This window comes from Neoarius graeffei, chromosome 3 (assembly GCF_027579695.1).
Source record: "Neoarius graeffei isolate fNeoGra1 chromosome 3, fNeoGra1.pri, whole genome shotgun sequence".
In the NCBI taxonomy this organism is placed as follows: Eukaryota; Metazoa; Chordata; class Actinopteri; order Siluriformes; family Ariidae; genus Neoarius; species Neoarius graeffei.
The window spans coordinates 110,376,711-110,402,434 of NC_083571.1; the positions used below are offsets into that span (position 1 = coordinate 110,376,711).

General features: G+C 42.2%; 1 protein-coding gene across 1 annotated transcript in view; it reads left to right on the forward strand.

Moving 5' to 3' along the window:
• Positions 1–25,724, forward strand: part of lpgat1 (lysophosphatidylglycerol acyltransferase 1) — a gene marked incomplete at its 5' end in the record, with an annotated part of 202,489 nt that overhangs the window by 87,909 nt on the left and 88,856 nt on the right. The window contains 2 exons of the mRNA XM_060915734.1: positions 24,576–24,671; positions 24,760–25,039. Of these exons, the coding sequence (XP_060771717.1) occupies positions 24,576–24,671; positions 24,760–25,039 (376 nt within the window). The remainder of the gene's footprint in view (positions 1–24,575; positions 24,672–24,759; positions 25,040–25,724) is intronic.

Consider the following 25,724-nt stretch of genomic DNA (forward strand, 5'->3'; position numbering starts at 1 on the left):
GCAATAGATTATTTCTCGCTTTGTACATTATTTGTGCTGTTCTGAATTTGACCAGATCCATAAATTTCAACATGTGTGATTTTATGAATAGAGTTTGTGTGATCTCTGTGTCCTGTTTTGTTTGTCCTTATTGCTCTAATGGATTGGGGATGGATTGGGGATGGACGGGGAAGATGGATGACAAACCTAAACCAGGGATGTGGTTTTTCCGCGAATTCGCGGAATTCCGCTTTTTTCACCTCAAAACTTGAAGGAAATTTTTTTTTTCCGATTTTTTTTTTCTTCCCCTCATCCACATTCGTATCCTATTCGTTCCGACTTTGTTTGAAAGATGGCAGCCTCGGATTTGCATCTTTACGCCTCGATCACGGAGGCTGCCATCTTTCAACTCTTTGTTTGAAGTGAGCTTACGTACAGCTATCTAACAAGCGCGTTCATTGGTTGTTACAGAGCGATGAGCCAATCACGTACCTCGTTTCATCTCATTTACGCAATTACGTCATTGAGATGAAACGAGGTACGTGATTGGCTCATCGCTCTGTAACAACCAATGAACGTGCTTGTTAGATAGCTGTACGTAACCTCACTTCAAACAAAGAGCTGAAAGATGGCAGCCTCCGTGATCGAGCGTAAAGATGCAAATCAAGTTAAAGAAATGGACAGAATAGTGAAAAAAAAAGTTCTGCTGGGAATGGTTGGAGAAAAACCGCGGCTCGCCTCGGGGCGAATTACGTCAAGGCGCGGGGCTAGCGGGCCCTGCTCGCGCTGGTTCTTTGGGGGTGTGTGTGTGTGTGTGAGAGAGAGAGTGTGTGTGTGTGAGAGAGTGTGTGTGTGTGTGAGAGAGTGTGTGTGTGTGAGAGAGTGTGTGTGTGTGAGAGAGTGTGTGTGTGTGAGAGAGTGTGTGTGTGTGAGAGAGTGTGTGTGTGAGAGAGTGTGTGTGTGAGAGAGTGTGTGTGTGAGAGAGTGTGTGTGTGAGAGAGTGTGTGTGTGTGAGAGAGTGTGTGTGTGTGAGAGAGTGTGTGTGTGTGAGAGAGTGTGTGTGTGTGAGAGAGAGTGTGTGTGTGTGAGAGAGTGTGTGTGTGTGAGAGAGTGTGTGTGTGTGAGAGAGTGTGTGTGTGTGAGAGAGTGTGTGTGTGTGAGAGAGTGTGTGTGTGTGTGTGAGAGAGTGTGTGTGTGTGAGAGAGTGTGTGTGTGTGAGAGAGTGTGTGTGTGTGAGAGAGTGTGTGTGTGAGAGAGAGTGTGTGTGTGTGAGAGAGTGTGTGTGTGAGAGAGTGTGTGAGCGAGAGAGAGTGTGTGTGTGTGAGAGTGAGCGAGAGTGTGTGTCTCAGAGTTGCATGTTGACCATTAAATTGGCTTGAATTTGTTAATCATGACAAGTTTTTTCTTGTGTGTTTGCTTGCCATTTTAGTACAATTTTTAAGTCAGAAAAACCCAGGAACTTTGGGGGGCTTCCCCCCTTGTCCCCCCACCAGGCCGCTGCCCTGGACCAGCTGGGGGCCTGTGGCCCCCAGCCCCCCGGCTAAAATTTTCAGATAATTTCACCAGCCCCAAATCACATCCCTGCTAAACTCAGTGGATGTTTAATTACTTCAACTATTTGTCCTCAACTTTTATGTTCAACGTTTAACGTTGCTTTTTCAGTTCCAGTGTTATCTTTTCATTTGGCGGAAGATTATTTATTGGCGATAGTTCATGAAAGTTTTAATGAAAAGATTAAATTCAAAGATATTACCATAGGAACAACATAAGCACAACATAATTAAATAATATTGAGTGGTCTATCAGATATATTCCATTCAGCTAGCATGATACTGAACGACTCGAAGACGAGTAGCTGAATGGAATATATCTGATAGACCACGAAAAAAAAGCCATTATTATTATACATACACACTCTTCATATCAGCATTCTCGAAGGCCAATGCTAGCTTACCTGCGACTCTGCGCTGTTAGCACGGCAGTCCAGGTACCTCCCAGCCGGTGTAGCGTTCATCAGTAGTGTTCATGAATGCTAATAAAGCGGTCAGTGCTATCGACAGCAAGTAGCACACCCAGACTCCTCTTCCATGCTGCACGCTCGCGACAGTATTTTTCCACTCAGACTTAAGTATTCATTTCCCTGTGTAACTTACCGAGTTACTTTTAAAATAAACATCAACAGCGACACACAACGGAGCAACCTGGCAGCCAAAATTCTCTCAATCTTCCACTTTTCACGAAGCAATACCTGGCATCCATGTTTGTTTACAAATTTTCGCAGTCGCTCACTCGCGCGGAAGTTTTACATCTCCGACGTGTCTCTCTTCCAGTTTTTCGGTGTCCGTTGGGCCATCCTTAAAAAAAAAATCCGTTTCCTGTCCACCGGGTGAGCAAAAAAATTTTCAGTCTGGAGGGAGGGATTTTTTTTTTTTTTTATGGATGGATAAGAAATCGCAATGCTGTGTTTGCTTTTTCTTTCAGTACTTTTTTATTACAAAAGCAGACACATATTTAATAAAATGACGGTTTAATCAACTGAAACTTGTACAAAAACTAAGTTAGCCTTTTAAATGCTGACTGCAACATTTGCAAAACTTTTACAAAGGTACTTAAAATGTCCGACACACGGACTTTTTGTAGTTCTAAATCGACCGTTAGGCCTAGTTCGGATGAAATTACACTATTAAAATGATCACCGAATGATTTTGTTTTTCTGAATCTTTACTATTTTGTTGTTCGCTAGAATACCATTTTGCGATTTCACACTTAAGCAAATGTTTGAAAACTCCAGATCTCCTTCCTTCATGGTGGCTGACATTTTTTTGTGCCGCACGGCGCATGCGCAGAGCTGATTCAGTTCAGAGCAGGGCTTTGAACCCGAATTTTTTTCCTATTGGTTCGTTCCGAACAGAAACGGATTTTTAACGTTTCCGGTTTTGGGTTCCACCATTTAAATAGACGTTCCCAAACCGGTTAGAACAAAAAAATTTCGTTCCCGGAACGGTTAATTACGTTCCTTGCCAGCTGTTTAACAAATGGCTATAAAATTATGTCTCTGTCTCATCCAGCTTAAGCCAAATGTAGGCTAATTCTATTACAACCTTCATTAAATAAGACAAGAAATAATTCAAAACAATTATTATTTCAAATGTTGGCGATTTGGATTCTCAGTATGTCTTCCCATCTACACAAACAGAAAAAGTGCCAAAAATGAAAGATAATTCGTTTAGTGTGTTACGGGCAATTCCATGTAAATGTCAACCTCACCATGCAAAAATAAAGCAACATGTAATACATCAAAACCACTCCCAGAGATATCACCTAGGCCTGTATTTTACAGATGTGAATAAGTTGAACCAATTTGTAACCAACCTAATATGTCACTGTCAGTCTTTCTTTCTTATAATGTAAAACCCAAGCTAAAATCAACTTTGATCATGTACAATTCTATATTATTGCCACAAGCCACAGAAATGTATGCTAAAATCCACAAAACAGCAAAACAATAGCCATCCTAAATATTATTTAAGAACTTTGATAGTTTTAGCTGATATTTAGAGAGTTTTTCAAAGGGTTATGGTGGTTAAATTGCTGATTTTCTAAACATATGCCATGTCTATTTCTGCGTCACATCCATAACGGAATTTCGTCACATCCATAACGCTGACTTTTCCTTCCGAAACTCTGCATGAAATACAAAATATTTTAAACAAAGATTTTTTAATATTCACCTTGGACCCCTCTATCAAACGGATATCTCCATTTCGACATTAGGTTTACGATTTCACAGAGTTTGATAAAAATGTACAGTCACCCAAGAAAAGTGATACTTTTTCTGTCACATCCATAACGCATCTTTTATTGGCATTTTCTGGCATGCCCTAGATGTACTATGGGAATTGTTCTTGTTCTATCACTTCTCCAGTATGGTACAGCCTTAAAATATGCAACACCTGTTTAAATACTGGGAGACAATAAAACATGCACTGGGTCATTTGTTGCCATTTTGAGTTCAAGTGTCACGTCCATAACGCTGGAATTGCTCTTACCAAAGGCTAGTCAGGCCCTATGCATTGATAGGCTAACGGAGGTTAACATCGTTTAATGTTCGCGAGCCTCTCATTAACGTGGACAAATATATTGATATCGTGTTTGAAATTGACGTTTTTGAATAACGATAGACTGCAATATTTACCTCTTATTTAAGATGTGGAGACGTGATAGTAGTCCACCCTCCCGCTCTCTCCATTCAGTCAGCGAACGTCACACAGGAAGTGAACCCCAGCGGGTCATAGAAACTTGCGCAGGAGAAGAATGACTGACTTTTTTTATTTGTAGGCTACGAAAACTTTGGGGAATGAAATAAAAACCGGTATTAACCGGTTACCATTATTTTTAATAAGCGTTTCTGTTCCGGAGCATAAAAAATAAAGTTTCTGGTTTTGTTTCTGTTCCATGTGAAATAGAAAAAGTTCCCGGTTTTCGTTTTCGTTCCTTGAACCGGTTCAAAGCCGTGGTTCAGAGTGCGCGGGCACTCGGCGGAGGCAGTAGTGTGTCGGAGGGAACAGAAGCAGAGATGACGCTTATTTTGTCTCCGGTAAACCAGTCTTCTCTCGTTCAATTACGTGCTGGCATCAAAAGACACCGTTGGTTGTAAATGAACCCAAACTGAGTGGTTGGAGTGTATTTTCATACACAAATGGAGAAATGTTGGCTGAGTGTGCAATTGTGTAGCCCCACTGCAGACCGTTGTCGTTGTTAATTCATAGCATGCTCAGCTGCGTGAATGTGTCATGCACCGAAAATAAGAGATTTACAAGCCAGGAACGCCTCATGATGCAATACGCAAGAAAAGAAAGAAGATTTACTGCCATTTTACTTTGTATTTGAGTAAAGCGAATAAATAAATGGTCTGTAGAAAATACATTTAACCCTGGAATTTATTTGTCATGGCTGGCTAGTGTGAGCCTTAGTGGAAAGCCCTGGGAATGTAAATGTCAAGTTCGATTTTAGATTTACGAACCTGAAAAAAATGTCGAAAAACCGGCGTTAAAAAAAAAATTTCAACCGCACAAACGGCACTCACCCGGCCGGTGGACCGGAAACAGAACATTTTTTTAATAATGGCCTTGGTATGTTTTTCTCTTATAAATATGCGTGAAGAATATCTAATGAAGTTTTGGCAGCCTTTCGGGTGTTCAACACATCTTTCTCTTTCCCAGCGAACAAAGAAACGATTGTGTGCATGCGCAGCAGAAAAGTTTTGTCGTTGGACCTTCGTATCAGCTCTGGTGTGTGACATCCTGTTGTCTTGACAACGTGCAATATTGTAACAATATTCAACACTCCTTCTCCATTGGGTAGAGTGGCGTAATGCATGTAGGATAAGCGATATGCTCACAATATTGCATGCTATCAAACTGAAAATGAAACCCGCTAGAAGGGAATAGAGAACACGTTTTTATTCCATCAAAAAAGTGTCCTGTACGGTATGTAGAATAATTAAATAATATTGGCTGGCTTTGAGTGATGCATCAGATATGTTCCATTCAGCTAGCATGATATTGAACGAGTCGAAGATGAGTAACTGAAGGGAATATATCTGATGGACCGTGAAAAAAGCCATTATTATTATACATACACATTCCATGGAACATTTATAGATTTTACAGAAAGTTAAGAACAGGGTGGAAATTTACCAATATTGAATGCTGATTCTGATCGAATGTAATTCGGTGTTCTGTCAGTCCAGTGTACTGTACAAAGTCAAAGTTCTGACGGTAAAAATGGTACAAGTCCAAAAAGCCTGAACAACAATCCAACTTGTATACAAGCGATATCCAGGTCAACAGTTCAAGTTCAGTTACTTTTGGTCAGAGTTAATTGTTCCATTGCAGTTGTTTAAACCAAAAGGGCTTTGCTGAGTGAAGTCCATCAGTGAAGTCCTCTTGTAAAAGTCTCCGTCACTTTTCCAAACCTCCAAGTAGAACTTGGACAATAGTTCCTCGATTGCTCTCTTTTCCAGTTTTTCAGTGTCCATTGGTATGTTTTTCTCTTGTAAATATGCGTGAAGAATATCCAGTGAAGTTTTGGCAGCCTTTCGGGTGTTCAGCGCGTCTTCCTCTTTAAATCTTCCGCTTTTCATGAAGCAAACCTCGCCGCCATTTTTCTTGACAAACTGTCAGTCTTTCACGAGCGTGGAAGTTTTGCGTCTCCAACGTGCCTCTCTTGCAGTTTTTCGATGACCGTTGGTCTGTTTTTCCTCTTATAAATATGCGTGAAGAATATATAATGAGGTTTTGGCAGCCTTTCAGGTGTTCAGCACGTCTTTTAGGCGCTGTTTACACATACCCGGGTATTTTTTAAAACGCATATTTTCTAAACTCCGTTTTCCAAAATAACTTCGTGCACACAGCTGCGTTTTTTTTTTTTAAATTACGTTTATATTGATCCGCATAAATACACTGTCAAGAGCCAGGTAATAGAGTGTGCAGGCAACTTTTTTGACGACATCGACAGAAGCGCGCATGTGAGTACACTCACCCTGTATGTACGGACGTACCAACTCTGCGAGTGACAGGAGTGAGGATCGCGACATTCTGAAATTTTCCTGCCATTCCTCCGGGACGACAACGCCATTCTCGAAATTCTCCCACCAGATAGCAGTCCGTCCAGGTCGAACCCAAAATCGCCGACGCTGGCGGTGGTACGGTCGGGCTCTTTTGGTCACCAGAAGCTCCGCAATTGCTGCCCTCCGAGCCCTAATGCGTCTCTGCTGGTCAATGAGCTTTATTCTCAAAAGCAAACAGGCGAATATAGCTCTTAATAACAGAAATGTTGCTACTCTGAGTGTTTCCATGCTTGTCATATGTACAATGGTCGCTCTTTTGTGGCGTGAAGATTGCCTAAAACTCCGTTTTGGTCTCTTTACACACAAACGCAAAACGGAGTTTTCAAAAAATCTCCACTTTTGCCGGGGTTTTTAGAAAGAATCGTTTTCAGAGGAAAAAACTCCGTTTGTGTATAAACGAAAGGCACAAACGAAGGCAAAGGTCTGCGTTTTTAAAAATACCCGGGTATGTGTAAACGGCGCCTTTAGTTTCAGTTGATTTATTTAGTGCTTAAACCAAGCACTGAATTAACCCCGTCTTTCCTCTCTCCCGGCCAACAAAAAGAAATGAATGATTGATTGTGCACATGGCCAACAGAAAAGTTTTGTCATTGGATCTTCGTGCGTGACATCGTGTTGTCTTAACAACGTGCAATATTGTAACAATATTAGATGCTCATTCTCCATTGGGGAGAGCGGCGTAATACATGGAGGGTCCGCGATATGATAAGACTGCATGCTATCAATAAAGCCACTAGAAGGAAATAGAAGACGTTTTTATTCCATCGAAAAAGTGTCCTGTATGTATAATAATTCCCAATATTTCGCTCTGATGATGTCACTGCCAGTGTTTTCCCGCTGACTGGACGCACATTGTAAAAATGGTGAACTGGTTCAAAATTAAAATTCTTTTAACTTTTTTTTTTTTTGCACGTGTCTGTATAATATAAAGAATGTTATATGGTAGTTCAAAGATGTGAAGTTTATCTTCCCATGTTGAAAACTATCACTTGTTTACTTGGCTCACTCGAAGATAAATTTCATAACTTCTGCATCCGGAAGTTAAACATCAGCTCGACAACAGCATCAAAGCAACCTGATATCAGAACATCTCATCTCATCTCATTATCTCTAGCCGCTTTATCCTTCTACAGGGTCGCAGGCAAGCTGGAGCCTATCCCAGCTGACTACGGGTGAAAGGCGGGGTACACCCTGGACAAGTCGCCAGGTCATCACAGGGCTGACACATAGACACAGACAACCATTCACACTCACATTCACACCTACGGTCAATTTAGAGTCACCAGTTAACCTAACCTGCATGTCTTTGGACTGTGGGGGAAACCGGAGCACCCGGAGGAAACCCACGCGGACACGGGGAGAACATGCAAACTCCACACAGAAAGGCCCTCGCCGGCCCCGGGGCTCGAACCCAGGACCTTCTTGCTGTGAGGCGACAGCGCTAACCACTACACCACCGTGCCGCCCATATCAGAACATAACTTTTTTTTTTATTTCCATTTATTCTTTTTGTAATATTTTATCGTTTCTATCATAACAGCTTGTTCATGAAGACTTAGCAGATGCTTCACATCATAAATAATGGATTAAAAATGTCTTGATTTAACAAGGAATAACATGTACTTGTTGATATAGTGACTGTTTTCTGTAAGGAGATGTGAATGTAGCATTTTTGGAAGGAGTCTCCAGTGTCAGCACTTTAACGTTGATGTAAAACTGTAAAGTTTTCTGCCACATTTCGCCGCTTCTCAAGACCAAATTGCGGTGGGGTTTGTTTGTTTTTTGTTTCCCCACCCCACCCCACCATTTTTTTTTTTTTTTTTTTGCTTATTCAGTAGCTTGTTGTTGCACAACATTAAAGGGGAACTGAAGGCAAATTTTTTTTTTTTAATTCTCAATTCTATTTATCTAATTTTATTAAATATAGGAATGCATTTCTGACAGCTATTTTGTCGCTGCTATAGTAAGTTGAGTGTTTAAAATATGCTCTGTAATATATATCAGTCCATATGTCAAAGCAACAGCCGTAAACAAGATTTGTTGAGACCTGTGCGAGACATCGTAGGACGGAAGTAAAACGTACAGCGGAAATCCAAGCGGCCAACGTTGCCTGTGTCTGAAATCGCTCACTTGTTCACTATTCCCTATATGGGGAATTACTATATAGAGGACTATATTGTGAACTCGTTGGTAAAATGTAAAAAACGCTTTCGGACACTAGTCCGTCGCGCTGGTATTTACGTCATTACTGTCGCACAATTAAAACGTGCCAGATCAGTCGGCTGGTGGGTTTTCAAAATAATAAACGCACGCATGTACAGTATTTTTGTGATAAATCCAGATTATACTGAGCGTATTTCCCACATTAATCAACACAAAGTACCTCCAGCTTTCAGTTCTTTTAAATCAAGGCTGAATCCTTTCTTTCTTCTTTGCCGCTGCCTTTTATTAAATCGAATTTGAGGCTTTTAGTTTGATTTCTTTCAGCGCGACCGCAATGCATGATGGGATGTATTGCTTTGGGTTGGTGACCATCGGTTGTACACTACTTTTCGTGATGCATTGTGAGATACTTTGAGTGCACTTTATAGTGTAATAATGCTCACTTTACATTAGGACTGCATTACAAAATGGCGTCCCCACTATATAGTACACTATATACTGAGTCGGGAGCGATTTCGGGCACAGGGCAACATCTGCCAACGTTGTCAAAAGACGCGCGCGCCCTCTTTCGAATGCTGATGTAATCAAGCTGGAAGTTTTGTTTGTTTTGATAGTGATTGGGAAAGTTTTTGAAAAAAGTAGGCAGTAATCGTCATTTAAACTCGTTTTTGTGCAATATTTTGTTTGAAAAACAGTTTTCAAAACGGCGGCGCTGACACCTGGCTGACGATTCACGTTTTGAAGTCTCGTGAAGATCGCGCGGATAAGCGACGCCTGCCATGGACCAAACGAACTAAATTCAACACGGGTAAAAACCGAACAGGCCGATAAGTATAATATTTAATTGCAATTAGTTTCCAATACGCGTCACGATATAAGGTTACTAAAACCGAAAACGTCATTGAATAACACGTTAATTAAGAAATAAAGCAAGTTTAAAAATGACTTCAGTTCCCCTTTAAATACAACTATAAATTGATAAGTATGATACAATCCTAGCCTGGCAAGCCAGACTAAATGTGAATATTTAGTCTGGCCTCGATCCGTAGACATTTCCGACGGGGGTAGGAGGAACAAACCGCTGTCTTTCAAACTGTGTCTGTGCGTATAGGCCAACGCTCTGACCAATCAGCGCAACAGTGACTGTGACGGAGTCAGAGCGACAGAAAGCAGTGGGGGAGGCCTTGAAATAAATAATTTTTCAAAACGCGTATTAATTAATAAACAGGTTCTAGATATTAAGAAGTTTGGAGATAATGACCACAAGTTGGGAGTCTGTACCACATACACATTTTTTTTTTTCAAGTGTTTTTCAAGGGTTTGCTTAAACTGTTTTTGAGAGTTTTTATTTAGTGGTGTTTGGTGAAATAATTTCCCTTAAATTTAAAATAACGGGAAAATAAGAAACAATCAAAAAGTAATGTTTCAAAGCTGTTTATTAATTCTTCGTGCTGCACAAACTAGCCCCATCCTTTTGGCTACGAGCGGAGCCAGCTGGTAGATCAGACTTTTGCCATAGCCGGTCGGCAAAACAGCGAAAACGTCCTTCTTGAAAAGGAATGAGCGGAGAGCCTCTTCCTGCTCATGTTTCAACGAAAACTCCAAGTCTAATTCTTCTAAAACTGATTCCAAAGCGGAGTCAAACGCGCGCTGTTCACTAGCCGTAGCCATCTTTCCTGCTGCGCTTTCTCCAGCGTCGCGCAGCTTTGTCATCACTCCTGCAAAAGCCCGCCCAAAGAATCCAAACAAAAACCTTGCGTTGTGATTGGTGGGCACGATTTGATGCCCGGGGTGTTTTTGTTTATATGGTGCGAGGCTAGACCCATTCGCTAGGCAAAAATATTTTTGGCCGCTAGGCGGGTGGGTCTAGTCTACTAGGCTAATACAATCCAGTAATCTTTATTAGGTTCCCAAAATGGGGTCTTCATACCTAATTTACAAGTGCTGTAAAAACAAATAATTATGATTATAAATAATATAAAATAAAGGAAAATATTCGAATGGAATGCCGAGAAAGGAGGTTATCAAAACCTAAGAGATTTGTTACTATTCCTAGTATTATGTTGATGTGCACTGGAGCATTTCCTGAACAAGCTAGTAAGATAATTAGGGGAGAGATTATTCATGCATTTCTACATTAGGGCAGCATCTCTTATGCTTACGTATGTATCACGAGATACATCAACTTCTGTGTGGACACCATTGTCCCAAGGAGGAGGTGCGAGGAGTACAACATGAACTGAGGGCAACGATCAGGGAGGCCAAGAAAAAGTACAGGAGGAAGTTGGAGTGGAAACTCCAACAAAACAACATGAGAGGGGTGTGGAGTGGAATGAAGACCGTCACTGGTTACAAGCCAACCAATAGTGAAGGAGTGGATGGCAGTGTGGAAAGGGCGAATGAGCTGAATCTCTACTTCAGCAGATTCGATGGCGTGACCCCAACCCACCACCACCGCTCTTCTGCGGGATGGCTACAACCACACACTTTACATTCTCTCCCCTCCCCCGCCTCTTCTTGCCCAACCTCATCCCCATTTCAGGACCTCGCTCGCACCTCCTCAACAGACCCCCTGGCTGAGCACCCCCACCCCCAAGAAACATCTTCGTCCCTCCCCCACCCGTCATCTCTACACCGATCATCAGCAAGGAGCAAGTGAGAAGACAACCGAAGAGACTTCATGCAGAAAAATCAGCAGGCCCGGATGGCGTTCACCCCAGGGCCCTGAAGACCTGTGCCCTCCAGCTAAGTGGAGTACTTCAGCATGTCTTCAGCATGAGCCTGGGTCTTCAGAGGGTCCCCATGCTGTGGAAGACATCATGCCTCGTCCCTGTACCAAAGAAGCCGCGTCCCAGTGACCTCAAAGACTACAGGCCCATGGCATTGACGTCACACATCATGAAGACCCTTGAGAAACTCGTCCTGGAGCAGATCCGGCCTATGGTCCAACCACTTCTTGACCCCCTTCAGTTCGCCTACCAGCCTCGTCTTGGAGTAGAGGACGCAATCATCTACCTGCTCAACAAAGTCTATGGCCACCTGGACAAGCCAGCCAGCACTGTGAGGATCATGTTTTTTGATTTCTCCAGTGCTTTTGACACCGTTTGGCTGGCTCTGCTGGGTGAAAAGTTGACAGCGATGCAGGTGGATGCCCCACTGGTGTCCTGGATTGTGGATTATTTGACTGGCAGACCACAGTACATGCGCTTGCAGTGCTGTGTATCGGACAGAGTGATCAGCAACACCGGGGCTCCGCAAGGGACTGTCCTTTCTCTTTTCCTTTTCACTCTCTACATCACTGATTTCAACTACTGCACAGAGACCTGCCACTTCCAGAAATTTTCTGATGACTCTGCAGTGGTTGGATGTATTACCGGTGGTGATGAGAGCGAGTACAGGACAGTGGTGAGCAACTTTTTGTCATATGGAACAGGAAGAACCACCCACAGCTCAATGTGATGAAGACGAAAGAACTGGTGGTCGATCTGAAGAGAATCAGGGCTCCGGTGAACCCTGTTAACATCCAAGGGGTCAGTGTGGACGTGGTGGAGGAATAGAAGTACCTGGGGGTGTACTTGGATAATAAACTGGACTGGTCCAAAAACGTGGACACTGTATACAAAAAGGGCCAGAGCCGTCTCTATTTTCTGAGACGGCTGAGGTCCTTCAACATCTGCCGAACGATGCTGCGGATGTTCTACGAGTCTGTGGTGGCCAGTGCCATCCTGTACGCTGTCGTCTGCTGGGGCAGCGGCTTGAAGGTGAAGGACACTAACGGACTCAATAAGATCATCAGGAAGGCCGGCCGTGTTGTAGGCGTGGAACTGGACTCTCTGACAGTGGTGTTGGAGAAGAGGCCACTGTCCAATATAAAGGCAATCTTCGACTGTCCTTCCCACCTTCTACATGAGGAGCTGATCAGCCACAGGAGCACGTTCAGTAAACGGCTGATTCTTCCACGCTGCACAACTGAGAGACGCAGGAAATCATTCCTACCTGCTGCAGTCAAGCTGTACAAAGCCACTGTATAACTGCGGTACACTGTCTTACCATGTATACAGTATCCTTAACTCAGGTGCAATATATGTATATAAAATCACTTCATTTTGCTTTTACTTACGTTATTGAACTTATTTATTCTTTTTTCAAACGATTTTATCTTCTATTTTTCGACATGTTTACTACTACTTTGATTCAGGAGCTTGGTAGCAAATTTGAATTTCCCTCCGGGGATTAATAAAGTGATTCTGATTCTGATGAACCAATCAGACACAAGCAAAAGCTTCAATTCCTTAAGAGTAGGTGGTGTTGTGATCATATTTACCCTGCACAGAGAATTCGGGCAGCAAACTTCTGGACAAACTGTAACTTATGAATATTTGAATTGCTGGTACCTGACCAGACAGTAGAACAGTAGAAAACCTGAGTAAAAATTAGAGATAATGATTATAAAGTGCGCCTGTCCATCAAAAAGGTGACAAATCCGACTCATTACTAGAGCGGTGGCTATAATTATCGTCGCCTTTTCATATTTACCAATAAAAAAAACAATTTTACAAAGGTGAGTTTCAGTTATAACAGTTATTATTGGTTAATTAATCAACCCCAAGACCCGCTTCGTCCTTTGATCTTGTCGTCTGATGACACAGCTCGTTACCGGAGATGGATTTTTAGCACGATCAGCAATTTGAGGAAAACCCGGACGTCATCATCTCAGGTAAGCATGGTGGAAAGATCACGGACATGTTTTTACTGATCAGATTCACCGATATTTCATGATGTCTTTGTCGAAACCTCCTTTTTTTTTTTCTTACTCTTTCATTCGCCATTTTGTATCTAAACGCGCGTTTGAGAAGTCACGTGTGTGAGGTGTCGGAAATAGTGATCACTTTCACCGGTGTCCACCATTATCGACACGCTGTGGGATTAAGTGACATTTACAATCGTTATGGATCGATCTTTGTGTAATATTATTGAAGTCGATGAAGTACTCGGGGGGAAATAAAAGTGCTGTGATTTTTTTTATTTTATTTTATTTTTTCTGATTCATAACAGAATGGAATGTTTATAGAGTATTTGGAATCCAGTTGCAATAAATAAATTAGACCAGAATTAAATTCCTAGCATATTAAAAATACATACTAGAAATTAATACAAACAACAACGAATGATGAACAAAATGCGATCTACGAAAATACTGAGAAAGCGGGTAGAAAGTGGAACGAAAAGATTTTCTGACGCAGGTTAAACATTATCAGTTCATTTTGTTTCCAAACATTAGAATTACTTCATTTACGTAAACACCCACATCCATATATTTATATAAAAGATATTTTGTACTAAATGTAAGTCTATGGAAAATACATTTTAAATAAAAACCCTATGTTTTGTAAACTTGGTACCACATACCGATTTATTTATTTATTTATTTATTTATTCATTTATTCATTCATTCATTCATTTTATTTATTTATTATAGATAATTGTGGAATGGTGTCGATAACTGTGGACAAAGGTGTCGATAATTGTGGAACGGTGTCGCGTGATCTGATGCGTTAAGTAATCAGGAGTCAACTCATTTTTTCCCAGTGGAAGTTTGAGTAATTATTCATGCACAATTGACATGTCTTTTCTACTTTTGCAACGGCCAAAAGATCGTTAAGGTGTTTTAATTGTAGCCGCCGCTTTAGCTTGCTTATTAGATCTGCGGCTAGAGTCCTGATATGTTAATCGAACGTCAAGTTCTTATCAGTTGTAACGCCGAGGTCTTGAGCTGAATGAACGACCAGAAGTTCCTTCCCCAGGAACGTAACCGGCGTCTGACTGAGCATCTTGCTTGATCCAAACACACAGAACTTGGTCTTGTCGGGATTAATCAGCAAACTGTTCTCACAACACCAAGCCGCCACCCGCAGTAGATCTTGTTTGAGGTCATTAAGCCGTCTGTTGATCTCTTTGTTGGAGGATGAGACGTCAAGCTTGATATCGTCAACATATGACTCCAAGCATGTTATGGTGCTTTGTAAGAAATAAAAACTTTCGTAATTGTTGGCCAAATGCAGTGGTATATTAGCAATAAAACACTTCAACCCTGCTTCACTACGGGCCGCGTCTCAGCACTGCTCTGCTAATTAGTTTCCTATAACAGCGCTCCCCATGGTGTCTGATCGACTGAAATGTCACTCAAGCCTCGAATGATTTAAAGATTTAAAGTGAAAGAGCAATACTTCATTTGTAAATAAAGCACACTATATTAGGGTGTGGAGCAGTGTGTGTGTGTACTTTGAGAGATTAAAGGTTATCATTTACAGTCCATTAACCATGTCCGGGTGTGAGGGACTCGATTCAGGTTGCTTGTGTGAAGCACAGCCTGATCCTTATGTTTACTTAGATATCGACATGGAAGTCTAAGGCGTGTAAAACTGCTGCAGGCAAAACCGGTTTGATAAACAAATTTCTGTGGTGATTTTGTGGAACAGGGATGTGGGCTAAACACACGGCACACTCCGTTTCTTTGCAAGCTGTAAGTGCAGAATGTAGTGCACAAAATAATGTTGAGCAAGAAGTATTAGAATATATTCTTTCTAAATAAGAACCCATGAAACCCCTAAATAAGAGCTGGTCCAGCCAATTAACCTCATAAGTCACATAATTGGTAGATTAAGATCCACCTGTGTGCAATCAGTGTCACATGATCTGTCACATGATGTCTGTATAAATCAACCTGTTCTGGAAGGACCCTGACTCTGCAACACTACGAAGCAAGCGACATGAAAACCAAGGAGCACTCTAAACAGGTCAGAGACAAAGTTGTGGAGAAGTATAGATCAGGGTTGGGTTATAAAAAATATCCCAAACTTTGAATATCCCACAGAGCACCATTAAATCCATTATAGCAAAATGGAAAGAATATGGCACCACTACAAACCTGACAAGAGAAGGCCCCGCCCACCAAAACTCACAGACCGGGCAAGGATGGCATTAATCAGAGATGCAACAAAGACACCAAAGAGAACACTGAAGGAGCTGCAAAGATCCACAGCGGAGATGGGAGAATCTGTCCATAGGACCACTTTAAGCCATACACTCCACAGAGCGGGGCTTTATGGAAGAGTGGCCAGAAAAAATTTATTGCTTTTTTTTTTAAAAAAAAAAACCCGTTTGGAGTTTGCCCAACAGCATGTGGCAGACTCCCCAAACACACGGAAGAAGATTCTCTGGTCAAAGGAGACTAAAACTGATCTTTTTGGCCATCATACCATGTGTGGTGCAAAGCCATCACCCTGAGAACACCATTCCTACAGTGAAGCATGGTGGTGGCAGCATCATGCTGTGGGGATATTTTTCATCTGCAGGGACAGGAAAGCTGGTCAGGATTGAAGGAAAGATGGATGGCATGAAATACAGGGCAATTCTAGAGGAAAACCTGTTTGAGTCGGTCAGAGGTTTGAGACTGGGATGATGCCCTCTCCCACCTGGAAAACAAAGCCTCTTGCATCAGGATTCTCTTTGTTGACTACAGCTCTGCCTTCAACACGGTCATCCTGCACAAACTCATCCATAAACTGTCCACACTTGGTTTGCACCCCACCGTCTGTGACTGGCTCATCGACTTCCTGACTGGCAGACCCCAGACTGTCAGGATTGGTAATAGGACTTCATCCAGCATCATCACAAACATTGGCACCCCACAGGGATGCGTCCTCAGCTTCATCCTCTCCACCCTGTTCACCCATGACTGTGTCTCCTCCCACAAGGACATCATCCTGAAGTTCGTGGATGACACCGCAGTGATGGTACGCATCACTGGCGGTGATGAAACGGCCTACAGGAGGGAGGTGGCCAGTCTGGTGTCATGGTGCGAGGATGACAACCTCACGCTCAACACGGACAAGACGAAGGAGATGATAGTGGACATGAGGAAGGAGAGGAGACCTCATCGGCCACTGTTCATCCGGGAGCTTGAGGTGGAGAGGGTGAGCAGCTTCAAATACCTGGGTGTTCACATCAGTGAGGACCTCACGTGGACACTCAACACCACACAGCTGGTTAGGAAGGCTCAACAGCGGCTGTACTTTCTGAGGAGGCTGAGGAAGTTTGGTATGTCACCCAAGATCCTCAGCAACTTCTACAGCTGTGTGATTGAGAGCATCCTGACCAACTGCATCACTGTCCTTGACTGTTTACATTTGTTTGCACATTACTGCCATTTTGCTGCTGTTTCCTTGACTGTTTACATCTGGTTACATTGTTTGCACATTCGCATATTACTGCCCTTCTGCTGCTACGTCTGATCATTCTTATATTTTGTATTCCACTACCTCAGGGGCTTTCAAAGTGTGGGAGAGTCAGCCCCCCCTCGGAGAGCAAATAAACAACAGCGCCCCCCCCTTACAATTTTTGTTGTTGCTATACTTAATGTTCCATTCGTATTTTTATAAAATGGTTGTTGTACACATTTTCTTTTTCACATTTTAAACATCTGTGCTTTTCTTTTTAAAACATCTTGTTTTACACATTTTAAACATCTCATAACATCGTTAGCTAGCACCTCTTGGCAGACAACACACTGGCAGTGGAGCATCTTCAGATCCAGTCCATGAAAATCCAAACTTTAAATAATCGTGGTCATACTTCCTTCTTTTTTCAGTCCCCCCAGGGTTTCGGTTTTTGTTGCGATTACATTGCGGGAGGAAGTGAAAGTTGCGAGAAATTGTGATTTTCTCTTTTTGTGATTAAAATTGAGTGATTGTTAAATATTAAGTTATTACTGAAAAACTATTGATTAAAAAAAAACAAAGACACTGAGAAATGACCCTATAAACAACTTTACCAATATAAAAGATTACCAGGACTACAAAAATGCAGAAAAATAGGCTTTACTTATCCAAATGCACCTGTTGGTTCAAAAGTTAAAGTGCAGAGAACCTCACAGCACAACATGAAGTTACCTCAAAATATAATATAAATGCCTCAGCTTTCATGTAAGAAAAAAAACTATTAATACTAGTACTGTGTGCAGGCAGTCTCTCCTGAAGACTAAATTAAACAATAATTATAAACTAATAAAATAAATGGCTCAGGCTTCATAGAAGAAAAAAAAAAACAATTTGAACAGAATCTCACAGTATGATGCTGAAGCTGCCTAAACAATGGAAAATAAAATACCGTCTCGTCTCGTCTTCTTCCGCTTATCCAGGACCGGGTCGCGGAGGCAGCAGTCTAAGCATGGAAGCCCAAACTTCCCTTTCCCCAGACACCTCGGCCAGCTCCTCGGGAAGAACACCGAGGCGTTCCCAGGCCAGCCGAGAGACATAGTCCCTCCAGCGTGTCCTGGGTCTTCCCCGGGGCCTCCTCCCGGGGGGACATGCCTGGAACACCTCCCCAGGGAGGCGTCCAGGAGGCATCCGAAAAAGATGCCCGAGCCACCTCAGCTGGTTCCTCTCGATGTGGAGGAGCAGCGGCTCTACTCCGAGCTCCTCCCGAGTGACTGTGCTTCTCACCCTATCTCTAAGGGAGCGCCCAGCCACCCTGCGAAGGAAACTCATTTCAGCCGCTTGTATCCGCGATCTTGTTCTTTCTGTCATTACCCAAAGCTCATCACCAAAAAACCCCTATGGAGAAAAAATCCAGGACCGTGACGTCGCCCGGTAGGACGCAGCCGGGGCCCCACCCTGGAGCCAGGCCCGGGGTTGGGGCTCGTATGCGAGCGCTTGGTGGTCGGGCCTTTGCCCATGGGGCCCGGCCGGGCTCAGCCCGAAGAGGCGACGTGGGCCCGACCTCCTGTGGGTTCACCACCCACAGAGGTAGCAGTAGGGGTTTGGTGCAGTGTGGATTGGGTGGCAGTCGAAGGCAGGGGCCTCGACGACCTGACCCCCGGACACAGCGGCTGGCTGTTGGGACATGGAAATAAAATACCATTTTGGCAAAAATGTTGGCATCCATTAATTTCTTGCATTAAGTAAAAAAATAATGTAAAGTGCACACAGTCCTTCACTGTAAACATAACACACTTTCAGTAACAGAATTTAAGTCTATATAAACACTGGCTTGCACATGCAGTGTTGCCAGATACTGCTGACGTTTTCCAGCCCAAAATATGTTCAAAACCCGCCAAAATGCACTTGAAACTGCCCAATCTGGCAACACTGCGCGCATGCTGCTTCTCTTGAACATATACACGGAAGTAAGGCGGAAGGTAGTTTGTCGACGCCAACGATTGGTCAAATTTGCGTGAAAGTTGCGGTGATTGGATATAATTGCAACACCACCCTGAATTCGCGGGGATTGGTTGAATTTGCATTGAAGTTGCAAATCGCAACATCCTGGAGGCTCTGTTTTTTTGCTTGGCCCAGACTCTGTCTCCTCGCTCACTGTAGCTTTAGGTACTAAAAATCGATCCATTTTGTCTCTGGCAAAGGCTAGCTGAAGTTCGCTAAATGTCTGCAATAGTAACTTATTCTGGTTTATTTTTTCTCACGTTGCGCCCCCCCGAAGAACTCTGGCGCCCCCCAGGGGAGGCGCGCCCCACACTTTGAAAAGCTCTGCACTACCTATTTTGCATTACATTTACCTATTTTGTATTACACTGGGTGTGTTTTGTTTTTGTTGCTTTTGCTTTTCTTTGCTTTTATTTTTGCACTATATTGCCTTACTTTTGTATTACTTCTTCCGCCTATTTATTTGTTTGTAATTGGCATTCATGGTGGACAGCAAACTTAAGAATTTCATTGTGCAAGTGGACATGTCCTTACTGTGCATATGACACTTTTTGAACTTGAAGGTTCATGTTCCAGTAGGACAATGACCCTAAACATACTGCTAAAGCTACACTGGGGTGGTTTAAAGGGAAATATTAATTTCTTGGAATGGTCTAATCAAAACCCAGACCTCAATCCAATTGAGAATCCGTGGCAGAACTTGAAGATTGCCGTACACCAACACAACCCATCTAACTTGAAGGAGTTGGAGCAGTTTTGCCTTGAGGAATGGGCAAAAATCCCAGTGGCTAGATGTACTAAGCTAATAGAGACATACCCCAAGAGACTTGCAGCAGAAGGTGGCTCTACAAAGTATTGATTTGAGGGGGGTGAATACCTATGCACAGTCCAGATTTGTGTTTTCATCTTGATTATTGTTTGAGTCACAATAAAACACCAATTTTTACCTTTAAAGCTGTAGGCATGTTGTGTAAATCAGATGGTGCTAACCCTCCAAAAATCCATTTTAATTCCAGCTTGTAATGCGACAAAACAGGACAAACACCAAGGGGGATGAATACTTTTGCAAGACACTGTACATGTACAGTGCTGAGCGTAAATGAGTACACCCCCTTTGAAAAGTAACATTTTAAACAATATCTCAATGAACACAAACAATTTCCAAAATGTTAACAAGACAAAGTTTAATAGAACATCTGTTTAACTTATAACGTGAAAGTAAGGTTAATAATATAACTTAGATTACACTTTTTTTTTTTTCAGTTTAACTCAAATTAGGGTGGTGCAAAAATGAGTACACCCCACAACAAAAACTACTACATCTAGTACTTTGTCTGGCCTCCATGATTTTTAATGACAGCACCAAGTCTTCTAGGCATGGAATGAACAAGTTGGCGACATTTTGCAACATCAATCTTTTTCCATTCTTCAACAACGACCTCTTTTAGTGACTGGATGCTGGATGGAGAGTGATGCTCAACTTGTCTCTTCAGAATTCCCCAAAGAAAATAATTTCTTTATACCAGAAAGGTGAAGGCTACAAGAAGATCAGCAAAGGTTTACTCATCAGTCAGAATACTGTAGCAAAAGTGGTACAAAAACTTAAGAAAGATGGAACTGCAACCATCTCACAGAGACGTCCAGGTCGTCCATGGAAGTTAACACCTCGACAGGAGCGTCTTCTGATGAAGGGTTGAAGAAAATCAGCATGCAGGTTCACTGCAGTTATCTAAAGAAGTAGAAAGCCAAACTGGGGTGACTATTTCCCATGACACAATACGCCGTCCACGAAAGAAGCCTCTCCTAAAGCCCAGGCACAAAAAAGCCCGCCTAGAGTTTGCCAGGGTCCATGCTGACAAAGATGAAGACTACTGGGACTCTATACTCTGGAGTGATGAGACTAAGATAAATGTTTTTGGAACTGACGGCTTCAAAACTGTATGGCGTCGCAAAGGTGAGGAATACAAAGAAAAATGCCTGGTGCCTACAGTGAAACATGGTGGTGGCAGTGTCCTTATGTGGGGCTGCATGAGTGCTGCTGGTGTCGGGGAGCTGCATTTCATTGACGGCATCATGAATTCACAGATGTATTGCTCTATACCGAAAGAGAAGATGCTACCATCACTCCATGCCCTTGGTCGTCGTGCACTTTTCCAACATGACTAAACACACATCTAAGGCCACTGTTGGATTTCTGAAGAAGAACAGGGTGAAAGTGATTCAGTGGCCAGGTATGTCTCCTGATCTGAACCCAATCGAACACCTATGGGGAATTCTGAAGAGACGAGTTGAGCATCACTCTCCATCCAGCATCCAGTCACTAAAAGAGGTCGTTGTTGAAGAATGGAAAAAGATTGATGTTGCAAAATGTCGCCAACTTGTTCATTCCATGCCTAGAAGACTCGGTGCTGTCATTAAAAATCATGGAGGCCATACAAAGTACTAGCTGTAGTAGTTTTTGTTGTGGGGTGTACTCATTTTTGCACCACCCTAATTTGAGTAAAACTGAAAAATGTGTAATCTAAGTTTATATTATTAACCTTACTTTCACGTTATAAGTTAAACAGATGTTATATTAAACTTTCTTTTCAACATTTTGGAAATTGCTTAAAATCTTACTTTTCAAAGGGGGCGTACTCATTTATGCTCAGCACTGTATATACGTGCCTTTTTAAAGTGCTTCATGGTAGGTACATTGGAATAAACGGTGACTTCATCGAAAGCCTGTGTTCTTGTGTGTGAAAACGGAGAGCAGGAGTTCCACTCAGACACACAGATGAAAGACGATAACGTGTCTTTCGTCCGGGCTGAACTCTTCAACTCAGATGCCCTTTATACTCGTGTGCTGGGTGTAGTGACGCCACTGAAATTCTTGTGGAGGAACAACCCCACCCCCCCACGAGATTATAGATGAACGTTTTGTTTCGGTGTAAATGGCCAAGGGTTCAGAGGCTCTCTCAAAGCTACAGTACGGTGCAAAAGAACTGTGGCTGGTTCTGTAAGATGCTCCGTAAAACCTCCAACTCATTTCCTTATACCATAAAACTGCACTCATTGTACCTGAGACTTTATTTTTTTTAAAGCTCATACCAAATATTGACTTTTTGTTATATTGATTTATTATAGCTTACTGCTTAGTGTTTTATAGTTTTTTTTTTTTAAATATCCCACTGGCCGAAGGGGGATTATTGCTGTGTTCACACTTATACCGGTACGAAAGTGGTATAACTGTATCGATACAAAGTATACCGGTACAGTTTAGTGCATCTGTCCATACTAGCGAGAAATGTTTGCGGTTTTCTTTCATGGAAGTTGAAATGCATGTGCGCGAAATGTTTCCATGGTTACCGAGTAACTTCCTTACGAGAATATGGCGGATGAAGCAACGTGTGTGCGCTTTTTGTTGTCAGTGTACAGTCTGTATTTCTGGTGGTCATTTATTCAGTCGAATCGTATAAAACGCGCGAGGCAGTTGAGAAAGAAACAAAGAAAACGAATCTCCCTTTCTCCCTCTTCCCTTCTCTTCCTCCTTTCTTCCTCCCCTTTTTCTTTGCTCCATGTAGCTCCACGGTCGTTTTGAGCCATTTTGACGTTTTATTTACAGCTGGAAAGCGCGGGCGTATTGTATTGTACGAATAACCCGGAAGACGTAGGAACGGTTCATTGCGCTTGCGCATTATATTTGTATCAATACAGAGCCGCTTCATCTGTCCACACTACAGCGAAGCGCTACTGTACCGGTATGAAACCCATACATTTGTGGGTTTCGTACCGATACAGTTATACCGCTACAGTACCGGTATAGTTGCTAGTGTGGACAGGGTATATGTCGTGCCGATTTCTGTACGTCCATCCCGGGAAGGGTGCTCGCCTTCTGAAATCGACTCCTCTCTCAATTTGTGGAGGAATTTCACGAAACTTGGCAGGATTCTTTGTTATATGTCGGTAGTACGCATATTGTAATTTCATTAAATTCCGTCACATTTTACCAGAGTTGCAGCCCTTGATTTAACAAAATTATACTTTGACAATTTCATGAAGGTGTGCTCGCCTTCTGACATCAACTCCTCTCACGATTTTTGGACAAATTTCTCGAAGCTTGGCAAAAGGCCTTGTTATATGACGGTAATACGCATATTGCGACTTTTTAATTTAATTTGTGAAAATTTTCCCAGAGTTTTGACCCTTGATTAAATAACTTGGACAATTTCATGAGGGTGTACGGTCTTCTGAAATGAACTCCTCTCACAATTTGTGGAGGAATTTCACCAGACTTGGCAGAAGGATTCTTTGTTGTAGGATAGTTATACGCAGATTGAAATTGCGTTTAATTTAGGCAAATTTTCCCAGAGTTATGCCCTTGATGATTATTAACAAACTTGTACTTTGGCAATTTCATCAAGGTGTGCTTGCTTTCTGAAATCAACTTCCCTCTCAGTTTTTGGAGGAATTTCACAAAACTTGGCAGGGTTCTTTGTTATATGTCGGTAGTACGCATATTGTAATTTCGTTAAATTCCGTCACATTTTACCAGAGTTACAGCCCTTGATTTAACAAAATTATACTTTGACAATTTCATGAAGGTGTGCTCGCCTTCTGACATCAACTCATCTCACTATTTTTGGACAAATTTCTCGAAGCTTGGTAAAAGGCCTTGTTATATGACGGTAATACGCATATTGCGATTTTAATTTAATTTGTGAAAATTTTCCCAGAGTTTTGACCCTTGATTAAATAACTTGGACAATTTCATGAGGGTGTACGGTCTTCTGAAATGAACTCCTCTCACAATTTGTGGAGGAATTTCACCAGACTTGGCAGAAGGATTCTTTGTTGTATGATAATTATACGCAGATTGAAATTGCGTTTAATTTGGGCAAATTTTCCCAGAGTTATGCCCTTGATGATTATTAACAAACTTGTACTTTGGCAATTTCATCAAGGTGTGCTTGCTTTCTGAAATCAATTTCCCTCTCAGTTTTTGGAGGAATTTCACGAAACTTGGCAGGATTCTTTATGTGTCGGTAACACGCATATTGTAATTTCGTTCAGTTTGGTCACATTTTACCAGAGTTATGGCCTAGTTGCCAGTGGGGGACATTGTGCTCTCAGAGCACTCTTGTTCCTTTGGATCCAGGGTATATCTAAACACGACCCTTCTACTTTATTGGCCAACTGCAGTGAAGCAAAATAGGTGATCCCTGATCTGTGGAAAAGTCGGTCACCTTCAACTTGCCTTCTTGCAGCAGGTTTGATTTATAGCTTCCAGCACACAGTTAGGACAAATCCCAAATGGCTTCCTGCTCACGACAACTATTCACTATGTCAGGTCCAGTATAAAGAAAGGGTTCCAATAATGTTCTTTGTAATAGTGCTTTCAGGACAGATTTTATTTAATTGTCCACGATTTACACTCATGATCTCCTTTTCAGTGGAAAGAATATCTGGTTAACGACGACCTCTTTTTGCATTGCTAACTCTTTTTTTTTTTTTTTTTTTTTTTTTAAATTTAACGCAGTTTTCTTGTATTTTTAGTTACAAAAAATGTTTCTCATGTTTCATAACCGTTATGTCTTTGCTAGGTGGTGCGGAAGATGATGTGGTTAATGGACCATGTGTTTAAATACACCAACTTTGGCCTGGTGTCTCTGATCCATGGAGATTTCTTCATCAGACAGGTGAGCCAACAAAGTCCAGAGCACAGAATGAGAAATGGAAAAATCGTAAATAGTCGGTAAAATCTCGTGCATCTTGGATCACGCACAGGGCAAAGCGCATCGGGACAAGCAGCTCATTTACCTGAAGAGTCACCTGGACAAGTATTACTACAGCCGCGACAGGAAGTGGATCGTTCTGTTTCCTGAGGGTGGCTTCTTGAGAAAAAGGCGAGAGACGAGTCAGTCGTTTGCCAAGAAGAACGATTTACCCCATTTAACACACGTGACACTGCCACGCCTCGGGGCCACTCAGGTAATCCTGAAGACGCTTGGACCGCAGCAGGAGAATGGCATGCTGGGAAATGATACCAGCTCGTCAGCACAGAAAGGTAAGCCCATACGAGTGGAAGGGTGCACTTAATACCACTACGGATTGGGGTTATTTTGGCCGAGAGCTGATACGTGATACTCGAAAATATTTACACGTAGTATACACTGGTCCCAAAAAAAGTATTTGGACATTTAAACTTGTATACATTTCACTGCATTAGAAAACAACACGTCAAACCCAGTGGCGTTTATTTTAAAGAAAGATACCACAAGCCTAGCATTACATTACGTTAATGGCATTTAGCAGACGCTCTTATCCAGAGCGACGTACAACATACCCGGAGCAGGTGGGGGTTAGGTGCCTTGCTCAAGAGCACTTGAGCCATTCCTGCTGGTCCAGGGAGTCAAACCAGCAACCTCTTGGTCCCAAAGTGGCTTCTCTCACCATTAGACCATGGCTTCCCCAAGTGCGTTGTTTTTTTTTTTTTTTTTTTTCCCCAGACATAACATTTCCCAAAAAATAGATTCCTATATTTAGAAATATAAAAAATAATAGATATACTGTTCATGATTTGACAATAAAAAGTATTTGGACACTTTAGATTCTTCTGGTTCTCAGATGTACCCCATAGTTAATGTGATGTTATTCTGCTTAGAGGCACCTGTATAAAATCGAAGGTAATTGACGATATCCTTCCACTATAATTTGCCCTGGGACCAACTGCTCAGAAGTAATTGCAAAAA